General features: G+C 43.6%; 2 protein-coding genes across 2 annotated transcripts in view; one reads left to right on the forward strand and one right to left on the reverse strand.

Moving 5' to 3' along the window:
* LOC311119001 (ras-related protein Rab-38-like) overlaps nucleotides 1-6,337 on the reverse strand; it is a 9,544-nt gene extending 3,207 nt beyond the window's left edge. The window contains exon 1 of the mRNA XM_084193753.1: nucleotides 5,661-6,337. Within this exon, the coding sequence (XP_084049879.1) occupies nucleotides 5,661-5,853 (193 nt within the window). The 5' untranslated portion in view covers nucleotides 5,854-6,337. The remainder of the gene's footprint in view (nucleotides 1-5,660) is intronic.
* A 3,138-nt stretch (nucleotides 6,338-9,475) lies between these two features.
* Nucleotides 9,476-13,448, forward strand: LOC311119002 (ras-related protein Rab-39B-like; the record flags this gene model as incomplete). The annotated part of the gene is made up of 4 exons (XM_084193754.1): nucleotides 9,476-9,690; nucleotides 12,126-12,306; nucleotides 12,465-12,590; nucleotides 13,329-13,448. 4 exons carry the CDS (start codon nucleotides 9,476-9,478, stop codon nucleotides 13,446-13,448), a joined length of 642 nt encoding a protein of 213 aa, XP_084049880.1.
* Nucleotides 13,449-18,511: the final 5,063 nt, after the last annotated feature.

An 18,511-nucleotide genomic window follows, 5' to 3' on the forward strand; every position in this document is an offset into this window, starting at 1 on the left:
AACTTCACTGCATCAAAGGGACGATGGACGGTGCCATGTACCGTCAAATCTTGGGTGAGAACCTCCTTCCCTCAGCCAGGGCATTGAAAATGGGTCGTGGATGGGTATTCCAGCATGACAATGACCCAAAACACACGGCCAAGGCAACAAAGGAGTGGCTCAAGAAGAAGCACATTAAGGTCCTGGAGTGGCCTAGCCAGTCTCCAGACCTTAATCCCATAGAAAATCTGTGGAGGGAGCTGAAGGTTTGAGTTGCCAAACGTCAGCCTCGAAACCTTAATGACTTGGAGAAGATCTGCAAAGAGGAGTGGGACAAAATCCCTCCTGAGATGTGTGCAAACCTGGTGGCCAACTACAAGAAACGTCTGACCTCTGTGATTGCCAACAAGGGTTTTGCCACCAAGTACTAAGTCATGTTTTGCAGAGGGGTCAAATACTTATTTCCCTCATTAAAATGCAAATCAATTCATAACATTTTTGACATGCGTTTTTCTGGATTTTGTTGTTGTTATTCTGTCTCTCACTGTTCAAATAAACCTACCATTAAAATTATAGACTGATCATGTCTTTGTCAGTGGGCAAACGTAGAAAATCAGCAGGGGATCAAATACTTTTTTCCCTCACTGTATATACAGAAGTATGTGGACACCCCTTCAAAATTAGTGGATTTGGCTATTTCAGCCACACCAGTTGCTGACAGGTGTATAAAATCACGCCATGCATTCTCCATAGACAAACATTGGCAGTAGAATGGCCTTACTGAAGAGCTCAGTGACTTTCAAGTGGCACCGTCATAGGATGCCACCTTTCCAACAAGTCAGTTCATAAAATTTCTGCCCTGCTAGAGCTGCCCCGGTCAACTGTAAGTGCTGTTATTGTGAAGTGGAAACGTCTAGGAGCAACAATGGCACAGCAGCGAAGTGGTAGGCCACACAAGGTCACAGAACGGGACCGGCGAGTTCTGAAGCACGTAGTGCGTAAAAATCATCTGTCCTCGGTTGCAACACTCACTACAGAGTCCCAAACTGCCTCTGGAAGCAACGTCAGCACAATAACTGTTTGTCGGAAGCTTCATGAAATGGGTTTCCATGGCCAAGCAGCCACACACAAGCCTAAGATCACCATGTGCAATGCCAAGCGTCGGCTGGAGTGGCGTAAAGCTCGCCGCCATTGGACTGGAGCAGTGGAAATGCGTTCTCTGGAGAGATGAATCATGCTTCACCATATGGCAGACTGACGGACGTATCTACAGTTGAAGCCGGAAGTTTACATACATTTAGGTTGGAGTCATTAAAACTCGTTTTTCAACCACTCCACTAATTTCTTGTTAACAAATTATAGTTTTGACAAGTCGGTTAGGACATCTACTTTGTGCATGACACAAGTAATTTTTCCTACAATTGTTTACAGACAGATTATTTCACTTATAATTCACTGTATCACAATTCCAGTGGGTCAGAAGTTTACATACACTAAGTTGACTGTGCCTTTAAACAGCTTGGACAATTCCAGAAAATGATGTCATGGCTTTAGAAGCTTCTGATAGGCTAATTGACATCATCTGAGTCAATTAGATGTGTACTTGTGGATGTATTTCAAGGCCTACCTTCAAACTCATTGCCTCTTTGCTTGACATCATGGGAAAATCAAAAGAAATCAGCCAAGACCTCAGAAAAACAATTGTAGACCTCCACAAGTTTGGTTCATCCTTGGGAGCAATTTCTAAACGCCTGAAGGTACCACGTTCATCTGTACAAACAATAGTACGCAAGTATAAACACCATGGGACCACGCAGCCGTCATCCCGCTCAGGAAGGTGACTCATCCTGTCTCCTAGAGATCAACGTACTTTGGTGCGAGAAGTGCAAATCAATCCCAGAACAGCAGCAAAGGACCTTGTGAAGATGATGGAGGAAACAGGTACAAAAGTATCTACATCCACAGTAAAACGACTCCTATATTCAACATGACCTGAAAGGCCGCTCAGCAAGGAAGAAGCCACTGCTCCAAAACCGCCATAAAATAGCCAGACTACGGTTTGCAACTGCATATGGGGACAAAGATCGTACTTTTTGGAGAAATGTCCTCTGGTCTGATTAAACAAAAATATAACTGTTTGGCCATAATGACCATCATTATGTTTGGAGGAAAAAGGGGGTAGCTTACAAGCCGAAGAACGCCATCCCAACCGTGAATCACGGGGGTGGCAGCATCATACTGTGGGGGTGCTTTGCTGCAGGAGGGACTGGTGCACTTCACAAAATAGATGGCATCATGAGGAAGGACAATTATGTGGATATATTGAAGCAACATCTCAAGACAGATCAGTCAGGAAGTTAAAGCTTGGTCGCAAATGGGTCTTCCAAATGGACAATGACCCCAAGCATACTTCCAAAGTTGTGGCAAAGGACAACAAAGTCAAGGTATTGGAGTGGCCATCACAAAGCCCTGACCTCAATCCTATAGAATATTTGTGGACAGAACTGAAAAGGTGTGTGCGAGAAAGGAGGTCTACAAACCTGACTCAGTTACACCAGCTCTGTCAGGAGGAATGGACCAAAATTCACCCAACTTATTGTGGGAAGCTTGTGGAAGGCTACCCGAAATGTTTGACCCAAGTTAAACAATTTAAAGGCAATGCTTCCAAATACTAATTGAGTGTACTTCTGACCCACTGGGAATGTGATGAAATAAATAAAAGCTGAAATAAATAATTCTCTCTACTATTATTCTGACATTTCACATTCTTAAAATAAAGTGGTGATCCTAACTGAAGGGAATTTTTACTAGGATTAATAATAATAATAATAATATGCAATTTAGCAGACGCTTTTATCCAAAGCGACTTACAGTCATGCGTGCATACATTTTTTTGTGTATGGGTGGTCCCGGGGATCGAACCCACTACCTTGGCGTTACAAGCGCCGTGCTCTACCAGCTGAGCTACAGAGGACCACATTAAATGTCAGGAATTGTGAAAAACTGAGTTTAAATGTATTTGGCTAAGGTGTATGTAAACTTCCGACTTCAACTGTACGTTCGGCGGATGCCAGGAGAACGCTACCTGCCCCAATGCATAGTGCCAACTGTAAAGTTTGGTGGAGGAGGAATAATGGTCTGGGGCTGTTTTTCATGGTTCTGTCTAGGCCCCTTAGTTCCATTGAAGGGATATCTTAACGCTACAGCATACAATGACATTTTAGACGATTCTGTGCTTCCAACTTTGTGGCAACAGTTTGGGGAAGGCCCTTTCCTGTTTTAGCATGACACTGCCCCCATGCACAAAGCGAGGTCCATACAGAAATGGTTTGTCCAGATCGATGTGTAAGAACTTGACTGGCCTGCACAGAGCCCTGACCTCAACCCCATTGAACACCTTTGGGATGAATTGAGCCAGGCCTAATCGCCAAACATCAGTGCCCGACCTCACTGAAGCTCTTGTGGCTAAAAGGAAGCAAGTCCCCGCAGCAATGTTCCAACATCTAGTGGAAAGCCTTCCCAGAAGAGTAGAGGCTATTATAGCAGCAAAGGGGGGACCAACTCCATATTAATGCCCATGATTTTGAAATGAGATGTTCGACGACCAGGTGTCCACATACTTTTGGTCATGTGGTGTAGCGGTTGCTGCTAATATACTTGAATACCAATAACATTAGCAGGGCTTCTCTGCTAGGTTTTCCTACAATATCTATCTCTGTCTATCCACTGCCTGCATGCATTGTGCCATCACACAACGTCTATCTTCATTCATTAACTCCACATATGCTTCTACTCGAGAAATGAGTTCCCACTGAGCTTTAAACACATAGCCCTGAGGACAAACTGTTTATGTCTCGTATTGACAATGAGTCTGAAGGTAGGATCAGTTTTATATCCTTATATAGCAGGGTTTCCCAAACTCGGTCCTCGGGACCCCAAGGAGGGCACGCTGTTGAGTTTTTAAAATGATATTCTTTGTACTTTTACCGCGGTATCCAATTGGTAGTTACAGTCTTTTCCCATCGCTGCAACTCCTCTACAGAGGTGAAGGTCGAGAGCCACGCGTCCTCCGAAACACGACCCTGCCAAGCCGCACTGCTCGCTTAACCCGGAAGCCAGCCGCACCAAAGTGTCAGAGGAAACACCGTCCAGCTGGCAACCGAAGTCGGCTTGCAGGCGCCCGGCATAAGGAGTCGCTAGAGCGCGATGGGACAAGGAAATCCGGGCCAGCCAAACCCTACCCTAACCCGGACGACGCTGGGCCAATTGTGCGCCGCCTCATGGGTCTCCCGGTCACGGCCTGGGATCGAACCCGGGTCTGTAGTGACGCCTCAATGCAGTGCCTTAGACCGCTGCAATGCAGTGCCTTAGACCGCTGCGCCACTCGGGAGGCCTGGCCTTTTGGTTTTTGCCCTAGCACTACACAGCTGATTGAAATAAGCTTTGATCATTTGAATCAGCAGTGTAGTGTTAGGGCAAAAAAACAAAACGTGCACCCTTTGGGGTCCCGAGGACCGAGTCTGGGAAACGCTGGTCTATAGATTATAATAAGTAGGATCATATGGACGGGGCAGAGGACCTGGGGCTGTATGTATAAAGCATCTAGGATCAGATTCCACCTGTCCATATACTCTAATTCATTATCTAAAAGGCAACACTGACCCTAAATCAGCATTATTATTTTTTTCAATACAGACAGGCCCTGGTTGTGAGAATGATTGATCATACACTTTCCCTTTAAGATCATAATGAATAGGATTATATGGACAGGAACTAGATCAGCACACCTACTCTCTTACGAGCATGACTGATCACACACACACTGACAGCCTGTAGACATGGTGTGATGTCATTATCTATGGTGGAGATGATTAGGAGGAAAGGTCCAATGATACAGCACCAGTCTGCTCTATTGACAGATGGGCTAAAGTACACACACACACACAGAGCAATGTTTTACTATACTTGTGAAGACTTTCTGTGGGCCAATAATTGATTCCCATTCAAAATCTTATTTTCCCTAACCCCTAAACCTAACCCTTAACCATAACCTCCAACCATAAGCCTAACCCCAATTCTAACCCTAAACCTAAAATAGCCTTTTTACAAGTGAGGACTGGCAAAATATCCTCACTTCTCTGAATTTTAGTTGGTTTACTATTCTTGTGTGGACTTCTGGTACTCACAAGTATTGTAAAACGTGTACACACACACACACACACACACACACACAGTCAATTACAAAGACTCAAGAATAGATAAGTGCGTGCGCGCGCCTTTGTCCAGAGTGCCTGCATGTGTGCGTGCATGCCAGCGTTTTGGGCACCATTTGCTACTGATTAAGAGCTTAAACTATTGTGAAGACTCCTATGTGTCAAATAAAAATAGAAACGTTATAAAACTAAAGGTAGGATATTCTAGTTATACATAATTAGGTTACCAACCAAGTTGCAGATACCATTTGCCATGGAGCATCGCCTAAGTGCGTGACATATTGTAGCCATATTGTAGACTTGTGTGTCAAATAAAAAGCTCAGTTGGTAGAGTATGGCGATTCCCACGGGGGGCCAGTATGATTTTTTTAAAATAATGTATGCACTCACTAACTGTAAGTCGCTCTGGATAAGAGCGGCTGCTAAATGACTAAAATGTAGGGTAGGTAATTCGTTTAGGCTACTAACCGGCTATGTCCCACAGCTGCAGACGCACCACGGTCTTGTGATCCCAATTGAGGACTTTGAGAGCGAAGTCTACCCCTATGGTGGCTCGGTAATGTTGAGAGAATATCTTGTGGACATAACGCTTGATTATGGACGTCTTGCCAACACCCAAGTCCCCGATGACCAGGACCTTGAACAAGCGTTCCTGCTGCATGGTTCCGTTACGGGTTGGTAGAAAAAAAAAGAAAGGCTAGTTACACCACGTAGGTGTCCACATAGAAAAAAATGAAATGGATAATGACATGCAGAAAATATATTACAAAAGTCAGTGTCTCTTTTTTCAGTTGTTCTTATTCCATATGGGTCCACTTTTCGCAGCTCTCTTTTCCCGTTACCTGAAGATGTCTGTATGACAAATAAAGCAATCCTCCACAAGATAGAATTAATTGATAAAGAGAATTTAACAAAATTCACATCCTATCTCACTTATTTTAAATTTGAATTCTCAAAAATATTCCAGAAGTATTTTTGTATTTTCTCAGTTTTTCTATTTCCATACAAGTCCAATGAATCCACGGACGACTGTGCGTATTGGTGACGGCTCACCTGTTACCCAACCTTCATTCCATCTAGCGCAAAAAGGAGAACTTCACAAAAGTGCTGTCAGCGAAAAGTCATCAGCTAACTGTCAAATTAGGTCAAACAGCCTGCGGTCTGTGTGCGTGCTCAACTTTTCCAGAAGCCGTTGCCGTTCCTCTGCGCATGAAGCTTCTTCTGACCGTCAGCTGTTTGGCGACCACACCCCTTTAACAGATCAAATAAAGGCTAGCTACATCACATAGTTGTCAACATACAAAAATGATATGGAAAGTTACATGCAGAAACAAATAGTCGAAGTCAGTGTCTCTCTTTTTTTAGTTTTTTTTTTATTCCACTTTTCAGCAGCTCCCATTACCTGAAGTTGTCTGTCTGCCAAATAAGGTAATTCTCCACATCTTCTAGCCTAAACTAGCACATTAATTGATAGAGAGAAAGAAATTCACATCTGGTCTCACTTATTACAAATATGCATTCTCAAAAATATTCCAGTTTATTTCTTTTTTCTATTTCCATACAAATCGAATTAATCCACGCACGACTGTGTGTATTGGTGACTCTTCGCCTGTTACCCAACTTTCATTCCTATGCAGTTCTAAAAATGTAAGTTCTAAAAAGTGCTGTCAGCTTAAAGACATCAATTGTCAAATTAGGTCAAACAGCCTGCGGTCTGTGTGCGCGCGCTCATGTGTTCTAGAAGCCGTTGCCGTTCCTCTGAGCGTGAAGCTTCTTCTGCCCGCCGTCAGCTGTTTGGCGACCACACCCCTTTAACGGATAAAGTTGTGTAGGCCTACACAAGCCTGGTCTTTCTACGTCTGCTACGTTAGGTTAACAATTTTAACACAAGCCAAACGTTCACTGTACTGTCTGTCCATCGCTCTGCCGCAACATAGCGCAGCAGGGGAAAACAACATTTTCTACGTATACCAGTGTATGTCAGTATACACTGTATCTGGACCAGCGCACTGTCAAGAATCCGTTGGTTACCGACATGTCCCCCTTTACACGCATACATATTGTCAATTTTACACGCACGATTATAAACCGTTTAATCAATTGAACCAGCTCCAATATATGTTTTATATCAGCGGGTCTGTCTTGTAGGCAGTATGTATGGAATAAACAGTTTCGTTAGTAAGGATTAGTGCGCTTTCACCCACCAGAACTGGTTGCCATACAACAGGTAAAACGATTGATATGCTACAAAAACAAACAAAAAATTACATTTAAATAAGATGTTTTATAATGGTGTTATAACAAGAGTTGACATATAGGCCTAGGCTTATAGAGTTTTCTATGCTATTTGTGTCGCTGTGGGTTTTTGTAGAGATGCGGAGAAAAGTGTTATGCGCCTCTATATTGATGTTTACGGTAGTAGTGGTGCTGATGCGGGCGGGGAAGTGGAATGAGTCAGGTTATGTGATGCTGCTGCCATTTAATCAACAGCAACATTGATTTCATAACATTTAGCGGCCTTCAAAAACAGTAAACGAAAAAGGAAGAGGAGTGAAAAGAAAACTAACCCTCCGAATTTATCACATTCGAAACGAGTGTGGTTGTAGACAATAGTGTAGACTTTCCGTTCACAAATAATAACCTTTTGTGGAGTAAAGCGTGCTGTGGATTTTTCTCCTAGACCTAGGCCGTTTTAGCCAGTTGTTATCGTTATAGACCGTTATAAAGACATCACATCGAAGACCCGTCGTTGGATCTCTGCAGGGAATTGTAAACTGTGGTTTATGTGTTGCTGTAAGACTTTCTTTCGGCGTTTGTTCTACGAAAGAGGCGGCGAGCTTCTCGATACGATGGAACCTGCAGCATTCGGGTTCTGAACGCCGCAACCAAACCACGTAAGATGAAACCATTCCATGTTATCGTAGGCTATAGGCCTTTCTCGTAGTTGTGACCCTATAAAATACATTTTTATTTCAGGATAGTGATGAGAGAAATAAGAAAAGGCTTTGAATAAAGTGGATGAAGTTACACTGCTTGGTTTTGGAAGCCTATTATGAGAGTGACAGATGGGATGTTGTGGTAAAGGACTTAAGTTCTGCATCAAATGATCGTGTAGATTCTATTCTAGCCTACTGTTCTGGATTCGATTCCCCATTCTCCTACTGACAGATCAGGTTGAATTATCCCTATAATAATAAAATAATCAAAATGGAGGGGCCCATTCATTGACCTTGGTAGGTCTGGAAAAAAAAACATTTGACATGAATCCAAAAGCACCTTATGTGAAATATAATTTTAGTCATTCAGCAGACGCTCTTATCCAGAGCGACATACAGTAGTGAGTGCATACATTTTCATACTGGTCCCCCCGTGGGAATTGAACCCACAACCCTGGCATTGGAAGTGCCATGCTCTACCAAGTGAGCCATATCCACGGTATGTTCTACAATAGACACCGTTTTGTCCTGTATAGGGGGTCAGTAATAGCTTACAGCCTACTGTCCATGTCAACGCTCCAGAGATCCTAGCTAAAGCCTATATCCGGTCTGAGTCAACAGCTATGGGGGTGGGTATTATGGGTATTCTCTAGGGGGATCTATGTGTCCGCGGTAGGCCGAGTGTTTGCATATCGAGCAGACTGTGTAATCCCCGGCCAGGCAGAGGCGCTGGGCCTTAGTTGGCACTAGAGGCAGTCTGATGGCTGGATAACCAGGCCTGTGCATAGAATGCAATACCATAATAAATCCTTGCATTGTAGGGTTTTCAATAAGCATAAGTCTATAGAATATGGAATAGAATAAATTATATAATAAAATATGTAAGCTATATTACCTACGTGTCACTGGCTACAACTAGAATGGAATAACTTCCTTTTTAGAGGGAAATTCAACAGTGCTTTATATTCAGCAATCAAATAAATACATGATAACCTAAAACATAAGACTAATCAAAAAGGTGCCATAGCCAAATCAAGTGACTTGAATGTTGGCCAACATAGGCTAGTAAATCGGATCTCCAATAGTCACATGCTTGTAATTAAACATGTGGATATAATAGGCATTGTAACACCGGTGGCCTAGATCAAAACTATGGTCAAATCGAGAAGAGAAGTGTAGCCTTTTTTTCTCATCACCAAAGGCAGGGCCCCCTAGCATTTTGGGGGCCCCCAAGTGAGCACTGTTGTTATGGGTTTACTGTCTGACTCTGGTTTTGTGCGTGCATTCGCCTGTGTCTCTCGCCATGTGCCCGATTCCCCGACAACAAGACGATAGACAGCAGTCACCATGGAGGCGATATGGCTGTACCAGTTCCGACTCATCGTCATTGGAGACTCGACGGTGGGGAAATCGTGTTTGATCCGGCGGTTCACAGAGGGGCGCTTCGCCCAGGTCAGCGACCCCACGGTCGGCGTAGATTTCTTCTCTCGCCTGGTGGAGATTGAGCCGGGGAAACGCATCAAGCTACAGATCTGGGATACCGCGGGACAGGAGCGTTTCAGGTATGGTGTGTGTGTGGGAGGGGGATCTAAGGATGGTGACAGGTGTTTATAGTCGAATATTAACTGCTTTCGGTAGTGATCTATCATAGCCTACCTTTCAAATGACAGTGTGCTCTGGTGTGTCAATGCAGGGTCTTGTCCAGCAAGACTCAGAGCTCTGAGGTCTACACTGAAGTCAGGTTGTCATTCCACTACTGATTAGGGTTATTGACTAGTCAACAGTGCCTTATTATGCAAAGTACAAAGGGTATGCGGTTACAGCCCTACTTCAATATTTACTTTTTGGAACATCAGTGACACATTGAACATGCATGCCTAAACAGGCCTGGTTGACATTTCTAAAACGTGAAAAACAAGTATACAGTGAGGGAAAAAAGTATTTGATCCCCTGCTGATTTTGTACGTTTGCCCACTGACAAAGAAATGATCAGTCTATAATTTTAATGGTAGGTTTATTTGAACAGTGAGAGACAGAATAACAACAAAAATATTGAGAAAAGCGCATGTAAAAAAATATATTAATTGATTTGCATTTTAATGAGGGAAATAAGTATTTGACCCCCTCTCAATAAGAAAGATTTCTGGCTCCCAGGTGTCTTTTATACAGGTAACGAGCTGAGATTAGGAGCACACTCTTAAAGGGAGTGCTCCTAATCTCAGTTTGTTACCTGTATAAAAGACACCTGTCCACAGAAGCAATCAATCAATCAGATTCCAAACTCTCCACCATGGCCAAGACCAAAGAGCTCTCCAAGGATATCAGGGACAAGATTGTAGACCTACACAAGGCTGGAATGGGCTACAAGACCATCGCCAAGTAGCTTGGTGAGAAGGTGACAACAGTTGGTGCGATTATTCGCAAATGGAAGAAACACAAAATAACTGTCAATCTCCCTCAGCCTGGGGCTCCATGCAAGATCTCACCTCGTGGAGTTGCAATGATCATGAGAACGGTGAGGAATCAGCCCAGAACTACACGGGAGGATCTTGTCAATGATCTCAAGGCAGCTGGGACCATAGTCACCAAGAAAACAATTGGTAACACACTACGCCGTGAAGGACTGAAATCCTGCAGCGCCCGCAAGGTCCCCCTGCTCAAGAAAGCACATATACAGGGCCGTCTGAAGTTTGCCAATGAACATCAGAATGATTCAGAGGAGAACTGGGTGAAAGTGTTGTGGTCAGATGAGACCAAAATCGAGCTCTTTGGCATCAACTCAACTCGCCGTGTTTGGAGGAGGAGGAATGCTGCCTATGACCTCAAGAACACCATCCCCACCGTCAAACATGGAGGTGGAAACATTATGATTTGGGGGTGTTTTTCTGCTAAGGGGAGAGGACAACTTCACCGCATCAAAGGGACGATGGACGGGGCCATGTACCGTCAAATCTTGGGTGAGAACCTCCTTCCCTCAGCCAGGGCATTGAAAATGGGTCGTGGATGGGTATTCCAGCATGACAATGACCCAAAACACACGGCCAAGGCAACAAAGGAGTGGCTCAAGAAGAAGCACATTAAGGTCCTGGAGTGGCCCAGCCAGTCTCCAGACCTTAATCCCATAGAAAATCTATGGAGGGAGCTGAAGGTTCGAGTTGCCAAACGTCAGCCTCGAAACCTTAATGACTTGGAGAAGATCTGCAAAGAGGAGTGGGACAAAATCCCTCCTGAGATGCGTGCAAACCTGGTGGCCAACTACAAGAAACATCTGACCTCTGTGATTGCCAACAAGGGTTTTGCCACCAAGTACTAAGTCATGTTTTGCAGAGGGGTCAAATACTTATTTCCCTCATTAAAATGCAAATCAATTTATTACATTTTTGACATGCGTTTTTCTGGATTTTTTTGTTGTTATTCTGTCTCTCACTGTTCGAATAAGCCTACCATTCAAATTATAGACTGATCATGTCTTTGTCAGTGGGCAAACGTACAAAATCAGCGTTCCATCTGTCTCCATTCCTGCTCTATATCTGTGTCTTCTGATTCATTTCAACTGGTTCTTTATGAATATTTTACCACCCTCTTCTTCCACTCTTTCATTGCACCTCCCCATCCCTCTCTCCACCCACACCTTGCCTGCCTGTCATATCCCTCCTCTCACTTCCTCTCCCCTTCCTGTCCTCTCTCCCTCTCACATTTTCTCTTTCTCTCTTCTGCCAAACTTTTCCTCTCCCTCGCTTGCTACTTGTCTCCTAACACCTCTCTCTTGCGAAAACACACACACTCTTCTTTTAGTTTAGAAGGACACTATTTTTCACCATGTCTTCGTGGTGAGCGTGATGCAACAGTAACACTCTTGATAAGATCTCAGATGTTTCCTCGATGATGCGGATGCTTCGATCCTCCACTGTGATCTGCCATCTCATCCAGGTTCAGCTTAGTAGCCTATAGTCCATCTCTGTCGAACGTTCCCTCTCTCCTCTCATCTCTCTCTCAGGTCCATCACCAGAGCTTACTATCGTAACTCGGTGGGCGGGCTCCTGCTGTTTGATATCACAAACCGTCGCTCCTTCCAGAACGTTCATGATTGGCTAGAGGAGGCCCGGAGCCACGTCCAACCACACAGCATCGTGTTCCTATTGGTCGGACACAAGTGTGACCTGGAGCCTCAGCGTCAGGTAGCCTATCGGATTGTGTATCCGTGTGTGTGTGTTTGATTGAGCATTGAAATAAATAAATAAATAAAAAATCCTCACCCTAACTAAGGATATTAGAAATGGCGCCTGAAACACTCTGAAATCAGACAATAAAATCTAATCTTTACCTTTATCGCCAGGTGACTCGTCAGGAGGCTGAGAAACTCGCCGGCGCCTACGGGATGCGTTACGTAGAAACTTCGGCCCGCGACGCCATCAATGTGGAGCACGCCTTCACAGAGCTGACCAGGGACATCTTCCAGCTGGTGAGGAGATAGGATGAAGAAGGTTGAGTCAAGAATCAAAATGGAGTCACATTTTCAATGCTAATCCTGTAGAATCTTAGGCTATTAAAGCAACGGGCTGGTCCCATGAACTGGTACCAAATTGTACAAACCTACGCAGTGTCAAGTGAATCTCAAAGAAACTAAATTGTAATTAATATACAATTATTAGGTTATTGCCATTTTAACAAGTAATTTCAAAGTAAATACCTGATAAATACTAGGGCTGGGATTTGCCAGGGACCTCACAATACAATAGTATTACAATACTTAGGTGCCGATTCATTATGTATTGCTATTCAATACTGCGATTTAATTGCGATGTTGATGTTCCAAACATATTGCTCACCATAGGTCTGCTGCAGAGACACGAGAGAGCCATGAGAAAATGAGTTTTGATCAGTCATGGAAATAAAAAGTGATGAAAACATGTTCGCTCACTATTTAAAAAGAAGATGGCGAACAAGCTATAGGATGAAAATTACCTGAGTTTTGGAGCAGGTATAGCCGACTAGCGCTAGCTAATGCTACCTACAGTAGAAAAAAAAAAAAATTAATTGATACTTGGAGAATAATAATGTGATACGTAATTATCGATTTTTTCCCCCATCACTACTAAATACTGGTCTGTAAAATACAGGGTTACCTTGGTTAATTTTCGAAAAGCCTCTGCACGTGAATACGACGTTGTCCCTCTTAACCTTGATATCTTGGCCCTAGGTGAGGAGTGGTGACATCACCATCCAGGAGGGCTGGGAAGGGGTGAAGAGCGGCTTCGTCCCCAACGTGGTCCATTCCTCCGAGGAGGTCACCAAGAGCGACCGGCGGTGCCTCTGCTGATCTGGAGGGATCCACTAGAGAGAGATCCCTGACCTGGTTTCCCCTAGGTCCTCCTGGATCCATTTCAGCTCTCTAGTTTAGCCATTTGCCTCTGCTGATCTGCATCTGGATGGAGGGATCCTACCCACAACTACACTACATGGTCAAAAGTATGTGGACACCCCTTCAAATTAGTGGATTCGGCTATTTCAGCCACACCCGTTGATGACAGGTGTATAAAATCGAGCACACCGCCATGCAATCTCCATAAACAAACATTGGCAGTAGAATGGCCCGTACTGAAGAGCTCAGTGACTTTCAACGTGGCACCGTCATAGGATGCCTCCTTTCCAACAAGTCAGTTTGTCAAATTTCTGCCCTGCAAGAGCTGCTCCGGTCAACTGTAAGTGCTGTTATTGTGAAGTGGAAACGTCTAGGAGCAACAACGGCTCAGCCGCGAATTGGTTGGCCACACAAGCTCACAGGTTTGTCGAGATCATTGTGGAAGAACTTGACTGGCCTGCACAGAGCCCTGACCTCAACCCCATCAAACACCTTTCGGATGAATTGGAACGCCGAGTGCGAGCCAGGCCTAATCGCCCAACATCAGTGCCTGACCTCACTAATGCTTGTGGCTGAATGGAGGCAAGTCCCTTCCTAGTAGAGTGGAGGCTGTTCTAGCAGCAAAGGGGGGGACCAACTCCATTTTAATGCCCATGATTTTGGAATGAGATGTAGGACTAGCAGGTGTCCACATACTTTTGGTCATGTAGTGTAGATCCCTGCCTGGTTTCCCATAGCCCCCCACCTTTCTCATCTAATTTCTCCCATAACACAATTCATACAACCAGAAAGCATCACACTACGGTTGGGCAAGGTTTGGCCAAAACTACATTCTATTTGACTCAGTTTAAAGGAGACTAAGATGGAGGGGGCTCTCAGTCTCCCCCCTACCCCTAGGGAAACTAAATCTGGTCTCAAACTCTGTGGTTCTCTACCTTTTTCTCCCATCATCCAACTACCACTGTACAATCCTTCTTACCTAATACCATAATGGACTTTGTGGACCCTTTGGACTGGACGTAAGGGAACAACTGTTTGACTCTAACAGTACAGGTGGACAAAGTGACTCCAGGGTCGTATTCACTTGACGTCGAACGGAGGAAATGGACAAAACAGGAAGGGACTACCTAAACCAATAAGAAACTCTTGTTTTTGTTGCAAAAACTGTGTTTTTCTATGGTGTGCACTAATGAATACGGCCCAGTAAAGGTGGACTATAAAGGGGATATTAGGCATCCCTGAGTACCGGTACATTACCTGAACATTTACCTGTCCCTGAGAGGGTCAAACTGACAACAGAGAAGGACTATTTATTTTAGTACGTTTGAACAATGACTCAGAATGACTCTGGAACTTGGCCTCCTAGTGATTCTGGAATCCCATGGTAACAGTGGAGAGACAGCTAGGAGAACATACTCTTAAAAATACCACGACCTATAATTCCACACCTGCAGACATCTAAATTACAGTTAACTCCATAGATACAACAAGTATGGCAACAGACATGTGCATTCAATATCTCAATCAGTATAGAAATAAGGACATTCATTCCAAAATTAATCACATTTTGTTATCATGAATGACCATACTTTAGTTGGATGCACTAACACAATGTAACAACCTTTCTGGTTTGGAAAGTGAAAAATGAAATGGTTTGGCACAATAGGAACTCGCTGCGTTGTAACAAATGGTCTCCTACATTTTATTTTCAGTTCAAGTTGTTTTGTAGCCACTGTGTTCAAGGTCAATCTCGTTCTCATCAGGCGCTACAAGCAAATTATTTATATCAAAGAATCATAATCCAAAACTATGATTCCTTCGTCTCTACTCTGAGTGAAGAGATTGAAATAAGATTTTGTTCATAAAGGTTATTAGTTTTGGTTAGGGGAAGCACCATTGCTTTCCTCTGAATGGGTGAGTGTGTACTACTGATTCCCTAGGGCACCTCTTCATCCCCTTGATTTGCATAATAACTGCAAGGATGAACCGCTATCATGGAGCATTATCATATGTCAATGTAACATTTAAGGGCCGGGGGAGCTGGGTTGACTGTGTGCATCTATCAGGTAGGATTACCATTGAGAAGGAAGAGTGGATGGTAAACGTTGTCAATCATTAATCTGGAACCATTTTGCAGAGTCTCGACATGGGATATCCCATTTTGCAGAGTCTCGACGTGGGATATCCCATTTTGCAGAGTCTCGACGTGGGATATCCCATGAAGCGTGTGACTTTTCACTCCTTTACAACTTGGATCAAGAATGGACTTCTTTGGATTACAGTGTGCTTTTCCCAGTTTTGTGGACATTCTGGTTCTAGAATAGAATCTTTGACATCATGATGTTCCACCCATAGAATTAGAACATTGTAGAATTACATTCAGTGCTCTTAACTGAACAACAGTGGCTTCACCAATCTCCACACACTTAAACTCTCCTCCAACGCTTATACCGTATCAGAGTGGTCTGTCTAGACAGACGGGTTGAGACTAGTATCAGAGGGTTTAAGGAGTTTGGATCAGTTGCTCCTCATCATCTAATAAGACACTGTGTAGGCGTTAGGTCTCAAAACACAGATCTAGGATCAGATTACCATAAACCCCAGGCTAGCCTGTTGCTCATCAACAATATAACACGCAAGTAGATCATCAATGTACAGCATTACCAGGGTCGTGTTCATTAGGCATCAAACGGAAGAGAACAGACTGAAACAGAGGGGAACTACCTGAAGATGTCTAATAAGAAAATGTTTTCTTCATTTTCCATTGCAAAACGTTTTGCTACGTTGCGCCCTAATGAATACGACCCAGGATTAATATTTTATTCTCTCTCTCTAAACTGTACAATACCATGTAACTACTGTTCATTCAATTCAACATCTATGGAACTTTCTGGGCCACTACTATTCTATCAAAACAACTTGAAATGTACTCAGAAATAAATAAAAACAATGTGACCGGTAAAACACCCCAGTTTCGCTCTGTGTCTAACAATGTAGCGCGCCCGTGTGTGGGTAAAACGATGTAGTCTTGGCTTTGTCATAATGGGTTACTCATTGCAGTGCAAGAAACCAACCACTAGATGGCAATACAAGGCAAATACGTGTCATTATCAACAAGCTTGTATTGATCTTGGGGGGGGGGGGGTCTAGGTCTTAATTAAAAGGAAAAACCAAGAACCAGCATGGAATGAGTTTGACACCCCTGCATTTAGCCAAATGGAGAAAATCATAATTGGCAGATATATAAACTAGGGTATTGAAGGGAATTATCCAAACTGCTAGATCAGGTCAAACTAGGTCAAACTCTCCAAAGCTCCCTATTTTATTCATAGCGGTGAGTCTTGTGCTGCTTTCCTCTTTCATCCTTTTAGGCACATAGGCTTCGGTTCAAATCACATGGGTTGACCCCTCATAGTAAATAGTTCACCCCACAAATACCCAAATCTGTCAGACATAAAACCTCAAAAGTGATGCCAAGCATACCAATCCTTTGTGATTGAGGCCTGTAGATTTATCCTCTTGCATAACAGTCACAACAGATGGTGTGGAATGACAGACGTTAAAACATCAGATAGTCTTTGACATTGGGTGGGGACTATCCTTTTACTGCGTTGGATAGAGATCAGTCTCTGAGCAGTGTAACCATGTGATCTCACATTCACCTCACCATAGGCCAGGGGTAGGCAACCCTGTGATGTTCTAATGGCACGGTAGAATTAACTTGACAATGGAGACTGGAGTACTATTACTTTTGGCTTTATATCTGCAGCGTGGTAAGAATTAACACAGCAAGACCGCTTCATTTACATATCCCCTTGTCTTTCAACCTCAAGAGTGATACTGATTGGCTGTTAAACACAAGGGAGTTATGGACTATCATTAAAAGGTGTTATAGCTCCATATATTACACAACCCTGATCTTGGAGTGCCACAGCTACTGCAGGATTTTGTCCCAACTAGGCACCACAGTGAGGTACTTCGTGAGGTACTTAGCTATTTGATCAGTTCAGTGTCTAAATTCAACACGTAGTCTTCTAGGTATATGCGAGTAAAGTAAGATCATATAATAAAAAATCATGCCAGCTGTGATGAAACAGTTAGTTTCGTTGTAATTTTATAAACCCCAACAGATAATTTGTTTGATTGACATGGGTGGGATCTTTTTGTGTTGGTAAAATGAATTATGTGGTAAATATCCGTGGATATGCCTTTATGTGCAAATATAAATGCAACATGTGAAGTGTTGGTGCCATGTCTCATGAGCTGAAATAAATGATCCCAGAAATGTTCCATAAGCACAAGTTTATTTATCTCAAATTTTTGGCACAAATTTGTATACATCCCTGTTAGTGAGCATTTCTCCTTTGACAAGATAATCCATCCACTTGACCAGTGTGGCATATCAAGAAGCTTATTAAACAGCGTGATCATTACACAGGTGCACCTTGTGCGGGGGACATTAAAAGGCCACTAAAATGTGCAGTTTTTTCTCACAACGCCACAAATGTCTTGAGGGTTTTGAGGGAGCGTGCAATTGGCATGTGACTGGAGGAATGTCCACCAGAGCTGTTGACAGATAATGGAATGTTAATTTCTCTACCATAAGCCGCCTCCAATGTCATTTTAGAGAATTTGACAGTACGTTCAACCAGCCTCACAACCACAGACCACGTGTAACCATGCCAACCCAGGACCTCCACATCTGTCTTCTTTACCTGCGGGATCGTCTGAGACCAGCCACCCGGACAGCTGATGAAAACTGTGGGTTTGCACAACCGAATAACTTCTGCACAATCTGTCAGAAACCTCAGGGAAGCTCATCTGGGTGCTCATCGTCCTCACCAGGGTCTTGACCTGACTGCAGTTCGGGTTTTTGAAAACCGACTTCAGTGGGCAAATGCTCACCTTCGATGGCCACTGGCACACTGGAGAAGTGTGCTCTTCACGGATGAATCCCGGTTAAGCGTACATGGCATGTGGACAAGCAGTTTTCTGATGTCAACGTTGTGAACAGAGTGCCC

Source organism: Coregonus lavaretus (genome assembly GCF_964263955.1).
Source record: "Coregonus lavaretus genome assembly, contig: HAP1_SCAFFOLD_1054, whole genome shotgun sequence".
Taxonomy (NCBI): Eukaryota; Metazoa; Chordata; class Actinopteri; order Salmoniformes; family Salmonidae; genus Coregonus; species Coregonus lavaretus.